This window comes from Musa acuminata, chromosome BXJ3-6 (genome assembly GCF_036884655.1).
Source record: "Musa acuminata AAA Group cultivar baxijiao chromosome BXJ3-6, Cavendish_Baxijiao_AAA, whole genome shotgun sequence".
Taxonomy (NCBI): domain Eukaryota; kingdom Viridiplantae; phylum Streptophyta; class Magnoliopsida; order Zingiberales; family Musaceae; genus Musa; species Musa acuminata.
In genome coordinates this window covers 11,118,888-11,140,906 of record NC_088354.1, presented here as the reverse complement: position 1 = coordinate 11,140,906, position 22,019 = coordinate 11,118,888, and the positions used below count along the sequence as shown (strand labels likewise).

Below are 22,019 nucleotides of genomic sequence, written 5' to 3'. Positions count from 1 at the left end.
TCGCTCAATCATTGATGTAATTTCAAGTTGAACTAATTCTTCAACAATTATTCAAAAATACTTATGTCATTTACTCCAGATAGAAAGATAATTTATGATTACATTCACCATACTTTAAAAATCCGTGAAATTAGTATCCCTAAAATTTTAATTAATAATTGTCATGCACATGGATGTAATATGATAATTGAAGTCAAGTTAGTGAAAAATAAAGCTAATTATGATTACACAGTATTATGGAAAGAGTTTGAGATTAATCAGGTAAGACACAAAAAGAACATGAACAATAACATTATTAACTAAAAGATGCAATTACTTACCTTAGTCATCAACATCCAATCTGGTGTTTATGATCCATTGTAGTCATAACGAAAAAGGTTGAAATAATGCATGCCTCGAACATGACCTGATCTAAGTAAAGCTGTTGATTTGACATGAAGCAGAATAGGATGTTATCTTCTTCAAAAGTATCGAAGTATTTGAGAACAAAATTTGGATAGTCAAAATTCATCCCTAATATAATCACCGGTGAGTTGCAAATCTCATGAAACTGTGACAGTCAAATTTAAGTTCGTTTAAACAAGGGCCGGGCACAGTCAACCGAGTTTGGTCTGATTACTTTGTCAACATAACTTTGAAGAGCAATGTTGCCTATAACTTCATCACCTTTTTACCAACTCAGGGTTCCTGCCAAGTAGATTAAGCATGATCATGAATCTGGATAGAACAGTTGAAGCCCAGAAAAAACCTTCCAGTGATACATTTAGTCACATGGCTCACCTCTGAATGTGATCAAGAATGAGAAGCCTTGGCCCGGGTGGAATATTGACATCTCGGAGTGCACTGGAACATACATACAAAAAGAAAGAATTAGAGAACAGTGCGACGTTTTCATGCAAAAGGAACTTGTTCAAGTAATTAGAGAATGTAGGAGAGCTGGATCATCCTTCTTGCCTGTCTGTGAGAAGGGGTAAAGTAGCATCACTGAGTAAGCCTTTCTTGAAGTTCTTCTCGTAATTCTGAAGGCCAAGGTTTGTTAGCATTCTTTTTGTGCCAGAGTATAACACGTCATCAGCTGGTGGCTGTGAGAATTTCTCACCTATCTGCAATTTTATCGGAAAGGAAAAAGTAAAGAGGAAATGCATATTTGACCAGTCAGATATTCTTGATAGTGATTTCAAACATGCTAATAGTGCTCAAGTTGGCATCAGTTTATTTGTTATGGCAAGTACCGAAATTATCAATAACCAAGAATGATATCATAACTATCAAAACGAAGCTAGCACATATCATCATTTAATTTTGTTTGTAATGTTGATATCATTTATTTGATCTGCCATACACAGCCTTCATGTTGCTTTAGAATAAAAATAAAGGAACGAAAATTATGTTATATTATTTGCTAATTGATCAATCCGCACATCAAGGAAATTTATTTGCAACGTACTGAAATTCCACTTCTTATACGGTCTAGAAATGCATAATTCCACAGTCGGTTTGAACTAAAGCAGCATCATGTTCAGTATACATTAGACTTTTCCTTAAGAAACCAAAGCAGAGATCTGGTGATAAGTTGACCTACTGATTTCTACATGGATTAACTATAGCTGGGATCACCAATGACAGTAGGTAACTAAAACTTAGTACAACATCATAAGTTTCACCTATGCTTTCATACCTTGAAAAGTCCACCTTGAACAAGTGCAAAAAATAGTCCTGAAGTAACCGCATTAAGAGCTTGATTTGGTCCTCCCATGCCACTAACCAATGAAAACATTGCTCCAGAACCAAAAGCTGCTGCCATGCTGCAAGATGAACCAGAATAAAAGCCAATTTGGAGTACATAAACAGAGCTGAACGGTACTTATCCCTCTTTTTCATCAGTATTGATCAACATATATGGCATCTGTATGGTCCATTATTCTTGCAGATGACAAGATCATCAAAGCTATATCTCCTTATATCCCCTGATTAAGATACTACCATGCTATCACTGGCTAATATCAGAACTTATAAAACATGCTACCTTGAAGCAACATGTAGCATAATAGATTAACCAGGACTGAAAATACTAGTACTGTAAGAGCTTCTGAGGATTACTATAGCAAAAATATTACTATATAAAGTATTGAATTTATTGAAGAAACAGCCAAGATGTTATATAAGGTGATTTTCTACTTATTAGAACCTAATATGCTCTGAGAAATGAATAGAAAATCAATGAGATATAATGTAAGCATATTTTAAGAGCTGGATAGTGGTAAGAAGCAACCAATCTTTACAGCAGGAGATGTTGTAGTTCTGATACTTGACATGCAAAGAATTCCTCAGGTTTCTGTAGATATTAATTAGATATCTGTGAAATTAAGAAGTAAATTTGACAATCTAGCTCAAAGGCAAGTAACTCAAATATGTCCTTCATGATTTCCGACGCCAGTATGTTAGCCATCATAATCTTCTTTAAAGACTTTTAAGTCAGGAAGTGCTAGGATTGTCACACACCCATCATATTAGCCTTTATGAGGTTGAAGCTATGATCAGCTTCTGATCTCAATAAGAATATCTTTCTTGATAAAGTTAATAAGGGAGCAACCAAGACTAGGATTGCCAGTAAATCACCTAAGAAAAAAAAACACCTCAATAATGAAAACTACAGGCCACATTGATTTAGGTGTTTGGCCTTCTTTTTTTTTGATACATCCCTTTCCCCTGATGAATCTGAATTCCCTCTATCAACACTGTGCGTCCCAAAAAGATCAATCAGTCATTAAAGCACACTTATGTTGACATACAATTTATTATTCCCCAGTATCTCCAACATTAACATAAATATCAACATGTTCAACACTAATGCAATCATACAGTCACATGTATATTCATGATCGCATATACAGAAAATTGCATTTTGGGGCATTCCAAACTTACAGCATGCCCAAGTATGATGCATGCCACATGCCAAGGCACAAGATGGAACTCAGTGGTAAGTCCATACACAGCGTGCACACACGCACACGCACTCATTAGATTCAACATATCATAGCATGATATGTATGATGACAAAAAATTGGTTATTTTGGTTATCAATAAGTTAGATTTTAATGCTTGACTTAACATAGAAGCAAACAGCTTTTTACTTAAAGACATTGTTATTCAACAATACTGTTTTCAACTGTTCATTTTATACATGTTTGTGGGAATTTTGCATCTATGCGACTTCCAAGATTATGCATTCAAACAATAGCTATAATATCTAAAATCAACATGCATATGTTACTAACAGACCCCATATTGGCAAGAAATGCATGCATTGTGACATCCTTTCTATAATATGCATAAATGACTAGTGATCAACGCATAGTTATTTGTGTTTACTTGATTCAAAGCAAAGAAGGGCTAAACACAGGAGCACAAGATATGATTCTGTACTTTCCAACCAACTTGAGTGAATTTGGAAAAAATGCTATAAACTAAAAATTGATTGAACAAAACACATGAAAAGTTTGCCATTGATCTCACCTGCCTTGCATATCTTCCACCCCTCTTATTCTCTTCATCACACATGATATACCTGCATTAGTACCTGTCATGACTGCAAAGTTACGAGCTTGCACTAACGGGCCACCTGCAAAAGCCTGTGACACATGCAACAGAGTCAGGTTGTTGAGATTCCAAGTAAAAGTATGTATGGGTATGAGTGCAACATGGCGTCTCTGTTCCGTTACCAAATGGCACATATAATGTGACAGGACAGAAAGGGCTGAGAGAATGACACAAGAAGATGAATAAGAACGGCACAAATGCTAAGAATCAGCATTTTCCAAGTTCCAACCATAACAGAAGCAAACCAATTTCATGTAATATATGATTACCCAATACAATAAGAACTTTGCGAAAGTATATTTCTGGATTGGATAAAAAAGGAGCACTAATTATCTAGTATGAGTATACTGATTTCACATCAATATTATAAATTTCCGCTGACATATTGGAGTAGGGATAAAAACATATCATAATGTACTTCAAATTGCAAAAAAGAAACATAAATTGAAGAAGACTAGAAAGGAAGAGCAACCTGCGCCTGCTTGAGGGAGGCCATGGCTTGGGGGTTGAGGCCGGGAGCGTTGGGAGGTGGGGTGGGTAAGGCCGAGGAGGCGTCGGAGGTGAGAGAGCCCATGAGGGCGCCGATGAAAGCGCCCTGGGCGGCGCTGGTGGCGGTTACGATAGCCGCCTCCACGGCGGTGGGCTGCTTCGCCAGCCAGGCCCGGAACCCAGTCTCCAGCTCCTTGATTCGCGTCTGCAGCTGGGCGACGGGGTTCGCCGGGGGAGGGCTCGGTGGAGCCAACACCATCGCGCCCTGGTTCCCTTTCATGGACCGATCGACCGACCGCCGCTCTCTCTATCTCTCTCTCTCTCTGGGGGAAGAGGACTTTGATGTATCGCGGATAATAATACCACGCAATTTGTCGACGGATAGAAGGAATTTATAGCGACGCGAGTTTACTCTCATTTTTCTAATTAGCTAAAATAAACACTTTTTCTTTTGCCTATTTCTTGGATCAATTAAAAAATCAGCAATTTCAATTGACACTATATTTCATATTTTAATTTTGTCTTTATATAAGCCCATTACTATTGATAATTCTTTAAAAAATAAATTTATTATTATTATTATTTATAATCTCATTATTATCAATTTTATTTTTTTTCTTCCTCATAATTCCTTAATTCATCCATTCACTTCCAATGCCCTTATCTTCTCTATGTTCATAATTCCCTTATCTTCTTGTGAACATTGCGATAGTCCATCTCTATTCTTGCTTTCACTAGCGGCCCTTGTGGGAGCCCCAACAAAAAAATATATATATATATAATATTTATATTTATTTATAGAATGATATTTTATAAATATTACAAATTTTAAAGATATTATACTAAATAGTAAAGAGGGTTGCGAATAAAAGTCTCTTATATCGAAAGCTTTAATTTTTTTTTTAAATATAACAACAATAAAGATATCTCTACTAATTTAACATTTAGAGAAATATTTGTATATAGGGGCAAATATATGCTATTTCCAAACGATGTAGAAGCCCCCGAATAAATAATAACAGCGATGTATAGATGATGAGGTGAATTGGACCGCATAAAATCGAGGGCACACGAAAAGAGAAGATCGCCGCGACCTAAATACAGCACACGAATGTGAATTGGGAATTCGTGCTAATTTGCCCCCGATTCGTCCCAAGCGCTGCCGCCACCACCTTTGCGTTCCGACGACGATGGCCTCGCTCGCTCCACTTTCTTCTTGGACAGCCATTGGAGTCACGAGGGCGCTCGCGGCCGTTCGCCGCGTTCAGCCGCCCGCGAATTCGTTCCTCGCCGGACCCCGTAGAAGGGACGTCGCAACGCTTGTCTCTCAACCGTTGCGGTTCCGATCCAAGAGCCCGGGGACCTCCCTCTCCGCCCGGTGCTTCTCCGGTATGATCTCGTTCCCTTTCGATCAACCCTTGACCTGTGATCATGCTCCTTAGGTCCTCACTTCCTTTTTCTTTCCGGATTTCTCCTCTCAACCGGAAAATCGTCTTCTTTTTCGGGTTTGAACGATCATTGCTAGTCATCAATTGCAATATTTTGTTAATATTTGATGTCTTGAGTTGATCAACGTGTTTGATTTTAATTTTGCTTCAGCGTTGAGTCCTGAGATGAAATCGACAATCGACAAGGTTGTTCAGTCGCACAAAGTGGTGCTCTTCATGAAGGGAACCAAAGACTTCCCCCAGTGTGGCTTCTCCAACACCGTGGTGCAGATATTGAAGTCACTGAATGTGCCCTTCGAGACGCTGAACATACTCGAGAATGACATGCTGCGTCAGGGGATGAAGGAGTACTCGAGCTGGCCTACTTTTCCCCAGCTCTACATTGATGGGGAGTTCTTTGGTGGCTGTGACATTACTATCGGTAAGATTTAGTTTCTAGTCCTTCAGTTTCTGATGCCTTGAACTCGCCATTTACTTCAATTAGTCCATGAGAGTTTGTCAATAGAACTGATGCTTTAATCATAACAATGATATTGTTGCAGGATGCCCACTTTCACCATGGATCTATCTCTTAAAACTAGAGAAAACTGGCAGTATATGTATTTATTACTAAAGATGTAATCATAACAATATCTATGTGACCATGGATATTGTTGCAGGATGCCCACTTTCATGCCCACATTATTACAGAAATATGTGCATCTTACATTAAAATAGTTAGGCATACTTATCTATACTAGCGAGGTGATTGAGAAAATATTGTCGATCAATTATCATCCGACACATGCCCTACATGTGGTAGCCAAGTTAGAATAGGGGAGGCAAGACCTACCCCCTTGGTATTCCCATGTGGACAAGTCCAAAGTAGGCGGTTATGGGTTGTCACTCCCTTTTTTGTCGTCTACGTGGACAAGAGTCCAAGAGGGGTTATTAAAGATTGTCCCCTCAGGGAATATTTCCTGAATATTTTGCCCTCTTTTTACCTAGTGTAAAAGTCTATATCCGACGTAGGAATCGATGTTAGTCACCTTTTTATCACTTCCACCTCACCTCGGGGCTAACTTGGGCGTCAGAGGGACTGGGTTGAGAAACCCACTCCCAACCTTGGCCTTAATGTAGGTCATCATCGGAGAACTTGAGTGCACCCACATCGACACCTCCAGCATCACATCGACGGCACCTCATCGTTCCTACGCACGTGTAGCCGAACCACGTTGGGCTGACTTGAACGTCAACGACATTTTCCCCGAACATTTTGGCACTAGGAGAGCCATGTTGTAGGAACGTCAGCTCGTCGACCCACTTAACGAGCGTTTGATCGAGGAGGCTCCACTCCCGACTCATAGTACTTTCACTCACAGGGGGTAACACCTGACGTTTCTGAACCTCGACGCTTCTGTCTCGGTGCAGACTTTGATGAGGTATCGATGTCTGTTCAACGACTCAAGTCTCTCTCCCCCAATGACGACCTTGACCCACATGCTCGTCCCCGTCAAGGTCTTCCTAAACCTTAATAAGTACAGACATTGATGGGAATGATACAGATCATTGCTCCGCTCCTGCCTGAGCTGGTCTAATCGACGGTGCCTCTTGCCTCGTAGCAGTCAGCAATACTATCAACGCTCGTTAAGATTCCCTGACCTAACGTGGCGCTGAGTCGCTGACCCCCTAAGGATGCCCGAGGCCCGTCGAGCTCCCAGTAGATGGGGCACCCTGATCCTTGATCGTAGAGTTCAGCAGACCTCACCATTCTTGGTCTGCCTTACTCGAGTCCAAGGCGCAGTCCACAAACTACATGGAGAACACCGTTCGGGTGTAATTGCAGTAGATAGACTATCGCATGGAGGACATGCATCAGTAGTTTCAACTAATCAGGGGAGAAGACTGACCTCAACTCGGGTCGATCACCATTCATTTAGAAGATCCAAGAAGAGCTTATCCCCGCTAACTTTTGACTCCCGACCTTGGAGGCATTTAATAGTTGTGTCGACCCAACCAAGCATATCGTAGCTTTTCATGCTCATATGTCCTTATAAAGCACGACGGATGCTCTGATGTATCACACCTTTCCTACTACGCTGCGAGGCTTAGTGCGAGAGTGGTACGCCCACTTGAAGCCACTCTCGATTAGCTCATTTAGCTAATTAGCAAAAGAGTTCGAGCAACATTTCATCGTGAATATATGGCCTCGGTGTTCGATAGTAGCCCTCTTGGGACTTCGGCAAGGGGAAGGAAGAGATGCTCTCGAATTTCGTTGCTTGATTCATAAACAAGATCTAAGACATAGTCGGTGCCTATCCACCGCTCATCATGGGGCTTAGGCCCTCTCGACTCTTCTAGTCCCTGATAGGGAGACCACCAGTGATAGTATTCGAGACACTCTAGAGGGCCAACCAATACATCGCCACTTAGGCGATGGTCTCGAGTAACCGCGAGGAGTTGTGTAAGAGGCCGAGGTAGGAGCAGTCACTGCCTAAATATCTCACCCGAGGTGCGCCTAGTGAAGTAGAGGCCTCGGAAGTTTGCTTTCGACCAGCAACAAGTTGTCAGCTATGAGGTAGACAAGTGGTTAGGTGCTAGATTTATTTTTGTGGTGCAATACCCTCAGTGGCTTGCCAATGTTGTATTTGTTAAAAAATCTACTGGAACCTAATGGCTATTCGTTGATTATATCGATCTCAACAAGGCATGCCCCGGGGGTGAACATCTCAACGACACAGGTGCAGCCCTACGAGGGTGAGTATTTGAAGATGCCCGATGTGCTCTCCTCAAGGGTGTGCATCTCAACGACACCCAACGCGCCCCTAAGGGGGTGACCATTCGAAGATGCTCGGTGCGCCCTCATTGGGGGTGAGCATCTCAACGACACCAATACGCCCCTATGGGGGTGAGCATTTGAAGATGCACAATGTGACCTCCTCAGGGGTGAGCATCTCAACGGCATCGATGCGCCTCTTCAAGGGTGAGCATCCAAAAATGTCCAACGCATCCTCGGGGGTCAGAAACTCAATGGCACCAACGCACCCTATGGGGGTGAGTGTTCGAAGATGCCTGATGCGCTCTTATTAGGGATGAGCATCTCAACAACACCCGACGCGCCCCTACGGGGGTGAGCGCCTGAAGATACGCGATGCGCTCTCCTCGAGGGTGAGCATCTCAATGGCATCGACAAGCCCCTACGAGGGTGAGTGTCTGAAGGGCCCGATGCACCCTCCTTGGGGATGAGCATCTCAACAGCACCGATGCGCCCCTACAGGTGTAAGCGTCTGAAGGTGCCCGATGCACCCTCCTCGAGAGTGAGCATCTCAGCAGCATCGACGCATCCCTACAGGGGTGAGCGTCCGAAGATGCCTAATGCACCCTCCTTGAGGATGAGCATCTCAACGGCACTGATGCACCCCTATGGGGTTAGCGTCCAAAAATGCTCTAGGTATCCTCGGGGTGAGCATCTCAACGACACCAATGCGCCCCACGGGGGTGAGCATCACATAATGGCACAAAGCATGTCTCAGGAGGTCACCACCTCGCCAAACTCTTGGAGTGCGTAGGTTGACCAAGATTGACCAGACCTCTTTGGAGAGCCCAAGATGAGCTCGAGGTGCATAGGTTATCCAAGTTCGACCCGACCTCCGCGGAGAGCCCGAGGTGCATAGGTTGGCTAAGCCCGACTAAACCTCCTCGAAGAGCCCGAGGTGCATTGGTTGGCCAAGCCCGACCCAACCTCCTTGGAGAGCTCGAGGTGGGCTCGAGGTGTGTAGGTTGGCCAAACCCGACCTGACCTCCTTGGAGAGCCCAAGGTGCATAGTCGGTCAAGCATGATCTGACCTCCTCGGAGAGCTCGAGGCATGTAAGTCGGCCATGCATTGAGCATCCCCTCCGCTTTTACATGTTACACGTGTTGAGATAATCCATGGCTGTGTTTACGAACCTCTTAAGGAGAGCTCTTGAAGTGTACCTTCAAAGGAGATAAATGATAGAGGAAATATTGTTGATCAATTATCATTCGACACGTGATCTACATGTGGCAGCCAAGTTGGCATAGGGGAGACAAGACTTGCCCCCTTGGTTTGCCCACGTGGACATAAGTCCAAAGCAAGCGATTACGGGTTGTCACCCCTTTTTTGTTGTTTACATGGACAAGAGTCCAAGGGGGGCTATTAGAGGTTATTTGGGGTTGTCCCCTTGGGGAATATTCCTTGGAATGTTCTATCCCCTTCTTACTTGGCATAGGAATCGAGGCCAGTCATCTTTTTACCACTTCCACCTCACCTCACCTTGAGGGTAACTTGAGCGTCATAGGGATTAGGTCGGGAAATCCATTCTTAACCTCAATCTTCGTGCAGGTCATCATCAGAGCACCTGAGCGCACCCACATCGACTTCCGTGAGACCTCCGACATCACCTCAGCCACACCTCATCGTTCCTACGCACGTGTAGCTAAACCATGTCGGATGTCGAGCTGTCCTGAATGTCAAATTTTCCCAACACTAGGCAAGGTGCAGCATTCAAAGACTAGGACATATCCCTGATTTAATGAACTCCATTACTGTTCCCACAGGATGATAATTAAACAAGTGCTTGTCCATTTCTAGAGAAATTTTTGATATAGAAGCCAGTTAAGTAATGTATTTCTAGATGAGTAACGCAAGTTATGGGAGCAATTTCGGTTTTGGGCATACATAGAATGAGAATAGAATGAGGTATGGAGTTCTGAGTCCACTACTTAAATCATCCTTGTATTCTTACCATCTTGCACTCCTCTATATAAACTCTGAATTACTGCCGTTTTGCCCATTTGTTGTTTTGTATTTGCAGCCAGTTCCAATCATCTCTTCTTCAACTTAATTGATCTCGTACAAAAACAAGTGAATGTAATAAGCTGCATATGCAACATACTTGCATGCCAATGTGTATATCTATGATGTATCAGGTATTGGCTTCCAAAAATTCAATTTAGTGATGGAAGTTCGAAACCTGAAGAAATCTGATTCATGACACTACCTGTGTTTTTCTCTATTATTCTCTTTCTTATTTATGCTTATTCTTGTAACACCGTCCTTTATGACTTGAAACTATTTTTTTTTCTTGTTCTATATAAAGTGGCTACAATATTGGAATATGCAATAATTGAAAGGGAACTTAGAAGTGGAAAAATGAGTGTTAGCAGGATAGATACGAAGAGGAGTTGCAGTGCAGGTGATTATCATTGAGAAATTCATTTGGTTAAGTTGAATGAACAAATCGTAATGGAAGAAACACAGGAGATATTGGTGCTTAGCTTACTTTTCTCCCTTTTCTATCTTATGTTCTTGTATTATACGATTCCATTCCATGTTTTATTCTGGCAACTTTTACTTGCTCTGCAACTATAGTATAATGGATTTGTTATTGAATTGGCTAGGATGTCCTTGCACCTTTATTTGCTAATGTTCTTGCATTTATTGTGTAACAGAAGCATACAAGAATGGGCAATTGCAAGAACAAATTGAGAAAGCAATGTGTTCTTGATGATCAGCGAGTTACGTATTGATTTTGATATTTGTGGTAATTTAACTATCTCTTGAGTTCCTAAATTCTACACCCTTGTTTTCATTTGCCACTGAACGTGTCCTTTGTGGATTCATGAATGCTCTTTTAGTACGAACACTAAAACCATAAATGACGGTTTTTGCTTATGGAATCCCCTATCTTACATGGTTTTTATCTTTATATAGACAAATATGGGATCCATGGAACAATTACTTATGAGGTACAATTTGTACCAAAAAAAATCTTGCAAATTAATAGTTAGTGCAACTCTATAATGCATAGTCTATAGTGGATATGTAACTGTGTTAGGATTTTTTAATTTTCGGAATCCTTAATTTTAGAGATTTTATATTAATCTTTATTTTTTATTTATTTTTTTAATTATGATAGGAGTTTTTTATGTAGCAAATTAGGGATTGTTATTTTTATTTATTTCTTTGTTAGAAATCCTAGTCCTAGTTGACTAACGACTAAAAAACTTTATATATATATATATATATATATATATATATATATATATAATGTCTTTGGCTTTTTTTTTAGTATTGAAATACAACTCAAAGCCTTTGGTCAATTTGAAGGTTGATCTCCTCGAAGCGATCGAAAGGAGGTTGATCCTCTCGAAGTGATTAAATCTTTATTTCTTTTCTTAGATAAAGCCTTTAGAGTTTTATCATGGTATCAGAGCGTTGTTTGCAAAGTTCTTGCGGCGTTTCCTCGATGTTCTTTCAATCTCCTCTCCGACATGGCCCCCTCAATCGTCACGTCGCCAATGGGTTCCCAGAGTTCTTGTGGTGTTTCCTTGGTGTTCCCTTAATCTCCTCTCCAATGTCATCATAGGCCCAGATGCTCGTATCACCAATACCTATTTCATCTTCAACGCCCACTAAGTAGTGCTCATGTCTTTGACTCGAAAAAAAAAAAAATTAGGAATTACATATCTACAATCATACATAATAACTACTACTGATAATTCTATGAAATCTTAATTTGAAGCAAAAATTGAGAACAAGCGATAAGAAACTCTCAACGATTTTGATGTTTGTCAGTGAACAATTAGATCAATCTGAAGTCACAAAAAAATGTTATCAAGAGCATGATATTGTCTATCCTCGCATGAAAGTATAATTTCTTAGATGGGAAGATGGAGATATGACTGGTTGGATTTCTATAGTAGATAATTGTTTTTGTTTTCATAAAATTCTATAAGATTCTAAAGTGAAATAAGTTTTAATCTTACTAGATAGGGATACTATTCAATGGTATGATTTGTATGAAATTTATCATGGAGTTTCCTCGTGAGAGCAATTTAAGAAATGACTTCTTGCTCGTTTTGGACCATCAGAATATGAGAATGTTAATGGGCAACTTGTTAAGATTCATCATAATTTTATTATGTTAGAGTATCAAAGTTGATTTGAATGACTGTCAAATCGAGCTAAAGATTAGTATGAAAGACAATTGGTGGGAACATTCATTGGATGTTTTAATTCAGACATACGTTACGAAGTTAAGGCTTGCTAACCTCACATCATGATAGTTGTAATTTTTTTTGCACGATTGCATGAAGAAAAAATTAACATGAAAAATCGTCGAACTAGGAGTGTTAATAAACGATTGACTAGAAGTCAACTATTTCAATTATTCATAATTAGAATCCTAATACTAAAAGACTGGCCCAAGTGGAACTTAAAGAACGATTAGCAAAGGGTTTGGGCTGGCATTGTAATGAAAAGTGGAGCAGGGAGCATCGTTACAAGCAAGGAAACTTTTGATGATTGAATCGATTAAGGACGAACTAGAGATTGAGGATGTAGACTATGATCATGAAGGTAGGTACTGATAATGATGAGATTATTGAACCTATCACATGTTATTCATGCATTAGCTGATTATTCTTTGAAATGTTAATTTATTACTGTTTTGATTGATATTGGTAACATCAATAATTTTATAGATAGTAAGGTTGTTGCGCGATTGTCTTATCACGTTGAACGTTGTGATAAGTTTGAGGTGAAGGTTGTTGACGTGCGAATTTTAACTTGTGATAATAAGTATTTCAAAATGAAGTTTGTTATGGGGCCAAGAGTTGCTGTGGATTTTTTTTCTTAGTACCATTAGAGGACTATGAGAGTGTGCTTGGAATTGCGTCGCTGATAACTGTGGGTAATATTTCTTGAATTTTTTTCAAATTAATTATAATTTTTTTTATTAATAGAAAGCAAGTGATCCTAAAGCGAAAGCATGACAGTAAGGTCACAACCATTACTAGCTATAGAATGGAGATGGTTCTTTAAAAGACACACCATAGATTTTTTATCCAATTATGGAGCATTGAAGAGGAAGCTACAATACTTGAACAAGATAAAAAATATTTAATTATTGCTTGAAGAATTTATGGATGTATTTGTAGAACCATAAGGACTTTCATTTCTTCAATCACATAATCGCCAAATTCTTTTACTGTCTGATAGTGTACCAACTAATGTTCGACCCTATTTATGGATGTATGTCGACCCTATTAGTGTACCAACTAAGGGTTAGTGTTAGTCCACACTCTCTAATCTTATTAATAAGGAAGAAAGATGGGTCTTGATAGATATATAGATTATCAAGCACTCAATAATATTACAGTGAAAATAGGTATCCCATTCTAGTGGTGGATGAGTTACTTGATGAATTAGGAGATGCATAAGTTTTCACTAAAATGGATTTACGATCTAGCTATCACCAAATTCATGTACATAAAGATGACATTCAAAAAACTGCTTATCACCTGCAAACACAAATAGACAAACTAAAGCGGTGAACTATCTAAAAAACTATCTTTGGTAAACCAAAGGAGTTGATGAAATGACTTTTTTAAACATAATGGTGGTACAATATCACTTATCACTCTTCTACTAAAATGACTCCTTTTGAAGCGATTTATGGTCGACATACTCCCATGATTATAAAAAATATGTCTGGTTCTTCTAAGGTTGATCAAGTGGATAAGGAATTGCTTGATAGGGCTAAGAGTATTCAACTTTTAAGAGATAATCTCGTAATCTCACAATCTAGAATGAAGCAACAAGCTGATAAGCATCGCAGTGAGCGAGAGTTTGCAGTGGGCAATTGGGTTTTACTTCGACTTCAACTTTACATGCAAACTTCTATAAATGTTTGGTCTTTTATGAAGTTATCTCTTTGATTCTTTGGGCCTTATAAGGTGTTAGAATGTATTGGCTTAGTTGCTTATCGTTTGGACTTGCCGGTAAGCTCTAAGGTACATCTAATTTTTCATGTTTCTTGCTTTAAAAAGAAGCTAAGTAAAAATGATGTGATACAACACCATTTGCCAGATACTTCTTCTAATGGTGAGGTTCAAATCTTGCCTCAAGTCATACTTGACTGACATATTGTGATGTGCTATAGATATCCTTTCGCTTGTTCAATGGTCTAACTTACCAATTGAAGATATAACTTGGGAGTCTTACAAAGCATTGAAGAGAAGTTTTTAGAATTCATTGCTCCTCAATCTTAAGGACAAGACTGTTTTGGAGACGCAAGAAATATTAGGATTCCTTAATTTTAAGGATTTGATTTTAATTTTTAATTTTTATTTAGTTTTTCCTAAATATGATAGGAGTTTTTGAGTTTTTTCCAATTAAGATAGGATAGCAAATTAGATATTGATATTTTTATTTATTTCTTTTGTTAGAAGTCCTAGTCCTAGTTGATTAAGAACTAAATAACTCATTGTGACCAATTGATCCTCTCGAAGGGATTAAAAAGAAGTTGATCCTCTGGAAATGATCAAATTCTTATTTCTTTTCTTAGATTAAGATTTTAGGGTTTTATCAAACTGATTGTATATTAATTGTTTGCGTAGGAACCAATGAAATTAGCAACTATTGATGCCCCATGATTACCTGTCTGCATAAAATTTCACTGTATTTTGTTCGCTAGATTCATAGCCAGCATTTGTATTTATAATCAATCATCAGACTTCCTTGTGGTCGTGGTTGGCTCTTGTAGGATTCAGGCAAGAAATTATAGTTTTCGTTTTCGTTTCTGGAATGCTAGAAAGCCCTTTTATTCTTCTTCTCAAAGCAAAATTAATATTCAATCAATTAATTGCTTATCAAAATAGTAGAGGGCCTTTTCGACGGGAAACAACGCTGGCAATAAGATCAAAAGGCCAGGTAGAAGAGTCGATCCCATGCGCTTGCTGAAAGTGTTGAGCAACACAGCGGCAAGCACACCTTGCAATGCTCGACAGAGCCCTCAGAATGGCTGTCGATCTTGATACCAACTTGACTAAATCCAACAAATCCACACTTGGAATGTTAACAGCTTTCTTGACCATGTAGGGCAGCAAGGTAAGCCCAAAACTGGCAAAAAATTCATTAAAGAACAGCATAGAAAGAGGGAATCGCAAAAACTGAACATAAGAGGGGGATCAACCACGAAAGAAGGAAAGTTGGGTCGCTGAAATGGATATTTCAGCACAGGGTAGCAGTAGGGAATGTGTCTTCTCGAAAGTAAAGACTTTTAGTACTTCATGTGGAAAATACACATCCATATGTTCAGAACAAAAGGCCTAAATGAGCCTTACGAATGACGGAACGATAGCAAACAAGAAGAACATATACATATATATTGTCCACGATTGTGTACATGAACATACCCGAGTAAAAAAACACACAGGTATGATAGTGTGCTTTAACAGAGAAAGGCAAAGGACAACAGTTAGTACAGCAGAAAGAAGAAAAGGTTTGACATCTTTGCCTAAAACAAATGCCTTGGTAGTGAGATAAACTAACATTAGAGACAACACCTATGAACCAGCTACAAAAGTGGCCCAATATGGTGAGGGCATCCATGACTGATAAACATGCAATAGATTGAATGACCACATAAGGATATGCAAACTAGAAAAAAAACTGATAATACAGCTGACTATGATAATGTAAGAGAAGGAATCCATATAAGAGAGGAGTTTTACCTCAAGCAGCAACATGCAATCTGGATGAGGTCAATATGCAGCTAAAACTGCCGACTGTGCTGCTTGGTGATCTGTGTAATGAACTTCAAGAAATACGGAATTACAGTGAGACAAAAGACTAATCTTAGTGGGCAGTTATAGCCCTAAATGATGCATAAGTGCTGTGTTTGTTCTATTTTTTGGGAACAACAGAAATGAAAGCACAAGTAGGGTGATATGTTGTGCTCAGTGGTCAGGCACTATAAGCAGCTTCCCATAAAAGGTCTCTGTTGGGACGTCCAGATGATTAGCACATTATTATACAGATGATAAGTCTCAACTTCAGATTCATGTTGGAGCATATTATATGCAATTTAAAATAATGAAAAAAATAATTTATAGAAAAAAAAACCTCACTAATCTAGGCATATAAAGTTGAGTCTCATCTCACATCAAGTCGGAAAGAGCAACATCTACAGTAGTCAAGTTGGTATGATGCAAATAGCTAACCTCTAATGCTCACAAACTAAGGAAGAAAACCACAAAAGAAATTAAATGGGCACTTACCAATCAAGAGCCTCATAATGGTCTGCATAGACCATGTAACCAACACACATAACTCCATGAAGTGTGTGAGGGAGTCCATGATGTCGATGGTGAAGTAGTAATGCAGTCCGAAAGATCAAGCAAGAGATTAGTAAATAGCTAACCTCTAATGCTCACAAAGTAAGGAAGAAAACCACAAAAGAAATTAAATGGGCACTTACCAATCAAGAGCCTCATAATGAATGGTCTGCATAGACCATGCAACCAACACACATAACTCCATGAAATGTGTGAGGGAGTCCATGATGTCGATGGCGAAGTAGTAATGCAGTCCGAAAGATCAAGACAAGCAAGAGATTGCAGCATGAGGCATAAAAATTTCTATTCATTGCCCACTTCATTGTTTCTCAAAATCAAGAAAGAGCAACATGATTCCCCTCAGTCCGCAAGACAAATTCACTAAATCCACATCAAGCCAAATACTTGTACAAAAATGCCACTGACCATTGACATGCTTCAAAAAGAAATATTACTTGACCTTAACTATGCCAAGTATCCCTACTTTCTATGAAATACTTCAGATTATCAGACATTATTACACTTGCATGATCTGCAACATAATAAATCAAAATCTATTATCAGGTTTGACTAATCTTAACTTCTTTACTAATAGTTGTCAATGGCTGAATTAAACCAGGATCTACAATACAAAACCTGACATGACTACCAAAGACATCTGAAAACAGAACTCAATTTAATGTTAAGGTCTAACTGATGGAAGAAAAATAGATCAAACTATGCTAAGAAGGAAAATAACAAGTAAAGCAATAACCTTTTTCAAGACAGGAAATTCAACAACAGTACAAGATAACAACAACTGAGATAGATACTAGACAAGCACAGTGTCCTAATCTCAAGTGCGCCAAAAGCATGGGAACATAAAAGCACACCTTTGTTCGTTGGTCATCAACACTGCAGCGACACCATATACACGATAGTACGAGATATCAAAGCGACAACATTGAAGCGGCATCATTTATTCATCTTTGCCTCTTCCAACACTACTGAACAGCAATGGCAAGGAACACCAGCAAGTTCATGGTAGTTAGTAGTCTGCACGATGGTCACTGTAATAATCATCTCTTGCAGAGAAAGAGCTCTCCGCCCTATCGGTGATCTTCTCTTCCTCGTACCTCAGTTCTTCTTCCAGTACCAACCCTCCTAATGCACCAGCCACCGCCCCAACTGCCAGGCCCGTAGCCGCTCCAATTTTGCCACCTTTTGGCCTATGATCATAAGCAGAAAACCCTGATGAGTAGCCCGTCGGGGCTGATGGCCCCCCGTAGCCGGATGGCCGATCATAGTAGGGCTGGGCCGGGGCAGGGGCCGGAGCCGGAGGGGCCGAGTAGTATGCAGCGGCAGGGGAGTAATATCCAGAAGAGTAGGGATCGGAGTATCTTCCATATGGGTACTGCGAGGGAGGGGGGTGGGACGGGATAGGGTGGCCGTAAGGAGGGATGGGAGGGGGCGGCGGAGAGAAGTTGCGGTAATCTCTAGCCGAGTGAGGAGGAGGTGGAGAAGGGAAGGGAGGAGCGTTGGAGGGAAAATAGTAGCCGGAGGAGGGTGGGGGAGGGGGGAAGTGGTAACCGGGTCTGGGTTCGGGTGGGGGGCAGGGGCGCTCTCGGATGGCGAGCCTGATGCGGATCTTACCCTGGGGGCGGCCGGATGGGCGCCGGAGCTCGAGGGTTCGGACGGGAGACGGTGGGGCTCCGCCTCCGCGGCCGGTGGCGTAGCCGGCGAAGGCGTCCTGATGGAGGAGGTCCTTGAGACGGGATCGGGCGGTGCCGACGAGGGGCTTGGGGGTCTCGGAAGGCTTGGAGTGGAAGACATCGAGGGTGAGGAAGAGAAGGGTCTCCGCCGAGGGGAGGGGGAGGGCGAGGCGCTCGTTCCAGACAGGGCGGGTGGAGCCGGCGTCGTCGGGCTTGCTGGCGGCGCGGCGATCGGGGTCGAGGTAGACGACGACGTAAGGCTTGAGGTCGCCGTTGCGCCAGTTGACGTTCTTCAGGTGATTCGCGGAGACGACGGTGACTTCGAGGTCGAGGGGCCTCGACGACGAAGATGGCGGAGGAGGAGAAGGAGACGGAGGGAGGACGCGCCGCGGAGAGTCCATCGATTCCGACCAATCAAGTTTCCCTGAGACGCCTGGGCTTGCGGAGGGCAATTGATGATTCCCAGCGACGAGGTTGGAGGAAGGGGGAGAAATGGGTGGGTGCGCACGAAGGCGAGCAAGATTGATCGGCGACGTAGACGGGTAATTTCCTTTTACTTTTTCCTTAACATTTTTCCATCCCCTTCCGATTTTAAATTCTCTTCAATTTTCGTTTCTATTGTGCTTTATCCATTCAATAAGAGACGGCCGCTCATCGTATTTTTATTTAATTCGAATTAAATAACTAAATATTGACTAAATTAATTTCAATCGTATATAATTTTTGACCATTTAATTCAGCATTGGATGTGATTTAATCTCTCCATCGTTAAATTGAATCAGCGTTTTGATAGTTTTTGTTAGGAAAAATCCTCGTCCACGTTTGAGTCAATCCGATGTGGTCCAAATCCGAGCGTGTAGGACTGTCCGAAGTGCCCTCGAGGTGGCTCTGAGGTGGTACCTATACTAAGATCGATGTCGGAGAAATTTTTCGATCTGATCCCTGTAATGCTCAAGTTAATGACCAAGTTCTCTTAGTGGGTATGAGTTTTTTTCGAGAAGAGAGCCTCGGGCGTAGCATTGGAGATTCATTTTTATACCTAGCCTTCGAGGAAACAATCTGTAACAGCTCCAATGTCTCCCTCTTAGCATTTTATCCACGTGGGTAGTAGAGAAGAGACAGTCTCGAACAGCTTGTTATGGGCTTTTGTCCATGTGGGCGTAAAGGCTGGATAATTTTTCCTTCCATAATGGCTTCTACGTGGCATTTATGTGTCAAATGATTGTTGATTATTATATTCACTATCATTTGCCTCCCCCAATGCGTACTTCCTAACTCGCAACCTCCGGCAAATTTCACACTATGTCTCCACCATAGCAGATTTCTCTTAGCATGGGTTAGGTTTTCTCGACTCACATGCCTCGAGTGCATTTCGTACTGCACTTCTGTTGTAGCAGATTTTTCTTATCATAGGTCGGGTTTTCTCGACTCAAATGTCTTGATCACATTTTGTTGAGAAATTTAGGAAAGCATCACATGCACAGTAGAAAAACAAAACAGAAATCGGTTTCCCAAAAACAAAATTATATCAAATTGCGTACGACGATTGGGAGTGAAAAACTCATCAAATCTGAAAACTGGATCTATCCCTGTGTAAGATGTGAGATGATCTCACATAAGGGAACTCGTATATCCCTGATCTGCAGATCTCAGTTCGTGGATGAAGGAGATCTTGTGTTCTCCTCTCTAACGGTGATTCACATAATGGATAAAGCGGCAACGCACCTTCTCTCGCGATACGTTCTTTCCTCACTTTCGTTCACCCCCACCAACGTAGCAGGGGGCAGTCTTCTTGCTACCCTCTCATACCAGAGAGGGAGCAGTCGGCTGAGGAAGAAGCAAGGGAGAAGTTAGGGAGGTGGCAGCTAAAGGTTTAGCCTTATAAATGTTTTAGTCGCACATCCCTTGTTTATAGAGAGCTCCTACTGCTAACCATAATGGATCTTACCCTATTAGGTATTGGATCTCCATCTAATTTCCCTAGCATATTAGATACTGGATCTCTATCTAATTATCCCTAGCTTAATGGAAATTGGATCTATATCCAATTATCTACTCTAAACTCTTCTTGGATCTCATCTAATGAATCTAATAAAATAGGGGCTTATTGGATATCGCATATTCAATCCTCTATTCATCATATCATCCACTATATGTATGTGACCCTCTAGGCCCAATACCGAGCTGTCTGTGAGTTACACCCGCCATAACTCTTTCTGACTCAGAACTTTTTCTAACTCAGAACTCCTTCTGATTTAGTAAATTATCATCCAATAGATGATAATTCACTCAACTCATCGACTATGAATGTACTAGGTCACCACGTCATAATTCTCAAACAGTACAAGGGATCTAATTCATTTGATATGTCTGCCCTTAGTTACCGTGTATATATAGTTCATCATCCATCTAATATCTCAAAGACCATATAGTGGACATGGTGCTGTCAAGCCCATCTTGAATCAACTCAAGTCTCACTCTAATCAAATTTTTCCGAAGAACTCATTTTCTTTCAATCCAAATGACCCTGGCCAGGGATTTGTTTGAGCGAGAACATACAGGACATTCCTCTCATGACACCGAAAGTGGATGATTCTATATCGATACTCAATTGCCCTCGTAAGGTTGGCTACCACTCCCAATGATCGAGTATGTTGGATCTAGAACCTCAAAACCCATAAGTTTGGTATCAAAGAGTAGAGTACTCATATAGGGCATCATTGGTGTCTCAAGTCTAAAGACCATACACACAACTGTGACCATGAAATTATTGTTTGACGAGAAGATATCATTAACTATCCAACATTCCATGAGTGAATCATTCAGTATACTCATTCTCCAATAAGCACCTGCACTATATCCCTAATGTCTTCACATAAACAGTTATGAAGCCAGCTACCTCCATCAGATGGACAGGTATATAGTACATCGATCTATCCGGTTATCTCGATGTCTCTCTCGAGAAACCTATGATCGGAAATATTTAATGTTTGTGTTTATAGGCGAATTAGTCTCATTATCATGATCTCAACATGATCCAATTCTCATTGCACAGATCCATGAACATCACAATATATGCAACAAGTAACATGAAATGAAAAATACTAATAATAATAATAAGCAAAAAGACTATGCAGTGTTCACATATGCCATCACTTACAGTGATTGGCTTGCAAGATACTTGTAACTAGCACATTTCACCCTACACCACCATTGTGGTGAGCTTCGAGTCCTTCCTCTATCATGATAGATTTCGTGTCCTCCTTCTATCGTAGCATGCTTCAAGTCCTCCCTCTACTATGGTGGATTTTGGGTCCTTCTTTAACTGTGACAAGTTTTAAGTCCTCCCTTCGTCGTGGCGGATTTCGAGTCTTGCCCTTATCGTGACGGGCTTCAAGTCCTCCCTCTACCATGGTGGATTTTGGGTCCTTCTTTAACTGTGACAAGCTTTAAGTCCTCCCTTCGTCGTGGCGGATTTCGAGTCTTGCCCTTATCGTGACGGGCTTCAAGTCCTTTCACACGTGGAGGACTTTGGATCCTCTTCTCACTATGACAAGCTTTGTCAAGAGGTGCCTCGATTAATAACTTCATCAACTCTGAATGTGGGAGGGACTTGGTAAGATTCCAAGGGTCGATTGATGATGCCTCAGGCCAAGCCTTCTTTCGTAT

At 40.9% G+C, this 22,019-nt stretch overlaps 3 protein-coding genes across 3 annotated transcripts; 1 reads left to right on the top strand and 2 right to left on the bottom strand.

The window, feature by feature from the left end:
- Positions 1 to 280: 280 nt before the first annotated feature.
- On the bottom strand, positions 281 to 4,462 carry LOC135640194 (chloroplastic import inner membrane translocase subunit HP30-2-like). Its single transcript, XM_065154422.1, has 6 exons — positions 4,073 to 4,462; positions 3,517 to 3,632; positions 1,679 to 1,805; positions 955 to 1,103; positions 781 to 843; positions 281 to 687 (listed from the first exon to the last, which is right to left on the bottom strand). Exons 1-6 carry the CDS (start codon positions 4,367 to 4,369, stop codon positions 663 to 665), a joined length of 777 nt encoding a protein of 258 aa, XP_065010494.1. The 5' UTR covers positions 4,370 to 4,462; the 3' UTR covers positions 281 to 662.
- Positions 4,463 to 5,146: 684 nt separating this feature from the next.
- LOC135639528 (monothiol glutaredoxin-S7, chloroplastic-like) lies at positions 5,147 to 11,212 on the top strand. Its single transcript, XM_065153307.1, has 3 exons — positions 5,147 to 5,478; positions 5,689 to 5,958; positions 10,990 to 11,212. The coding sequence occupies exons 1-3, from the start codon at positions 5,280 to 5,282 to the stop codon at positions 11,043 to 11,045; spliced, it is 525 nt and encodes a 174-aa protein (XP_065009379.1). The 5' UTR covers positions 5,147 to 5,279; the 3' UTR covers positions 11,046 to 11,212.
- Positions 11,213 to 17,394: 6,182 nt separating this feature from the next.
- Positions 17,395 to 18,890, bottom strand: LOC135641628 (leucine-rich repeat extensin-like protein 5). The gene has a single exon (XM_065157145.1). The coding sequence runs from the start codon at positions 18,749 to 18,751 to the stop codon at positions 17,687 to 17,689; it is 1,065 nt and encodes a 354-aa protein (XP_065013217.1). The 5' UTR covers positions 18,752 to 18,890; the 3' UTR covers positions 17,395 to 17,686.
- Between the last annotated feature and the right edge of the window lie 3,129 nt (positions 18,891 to 22,019).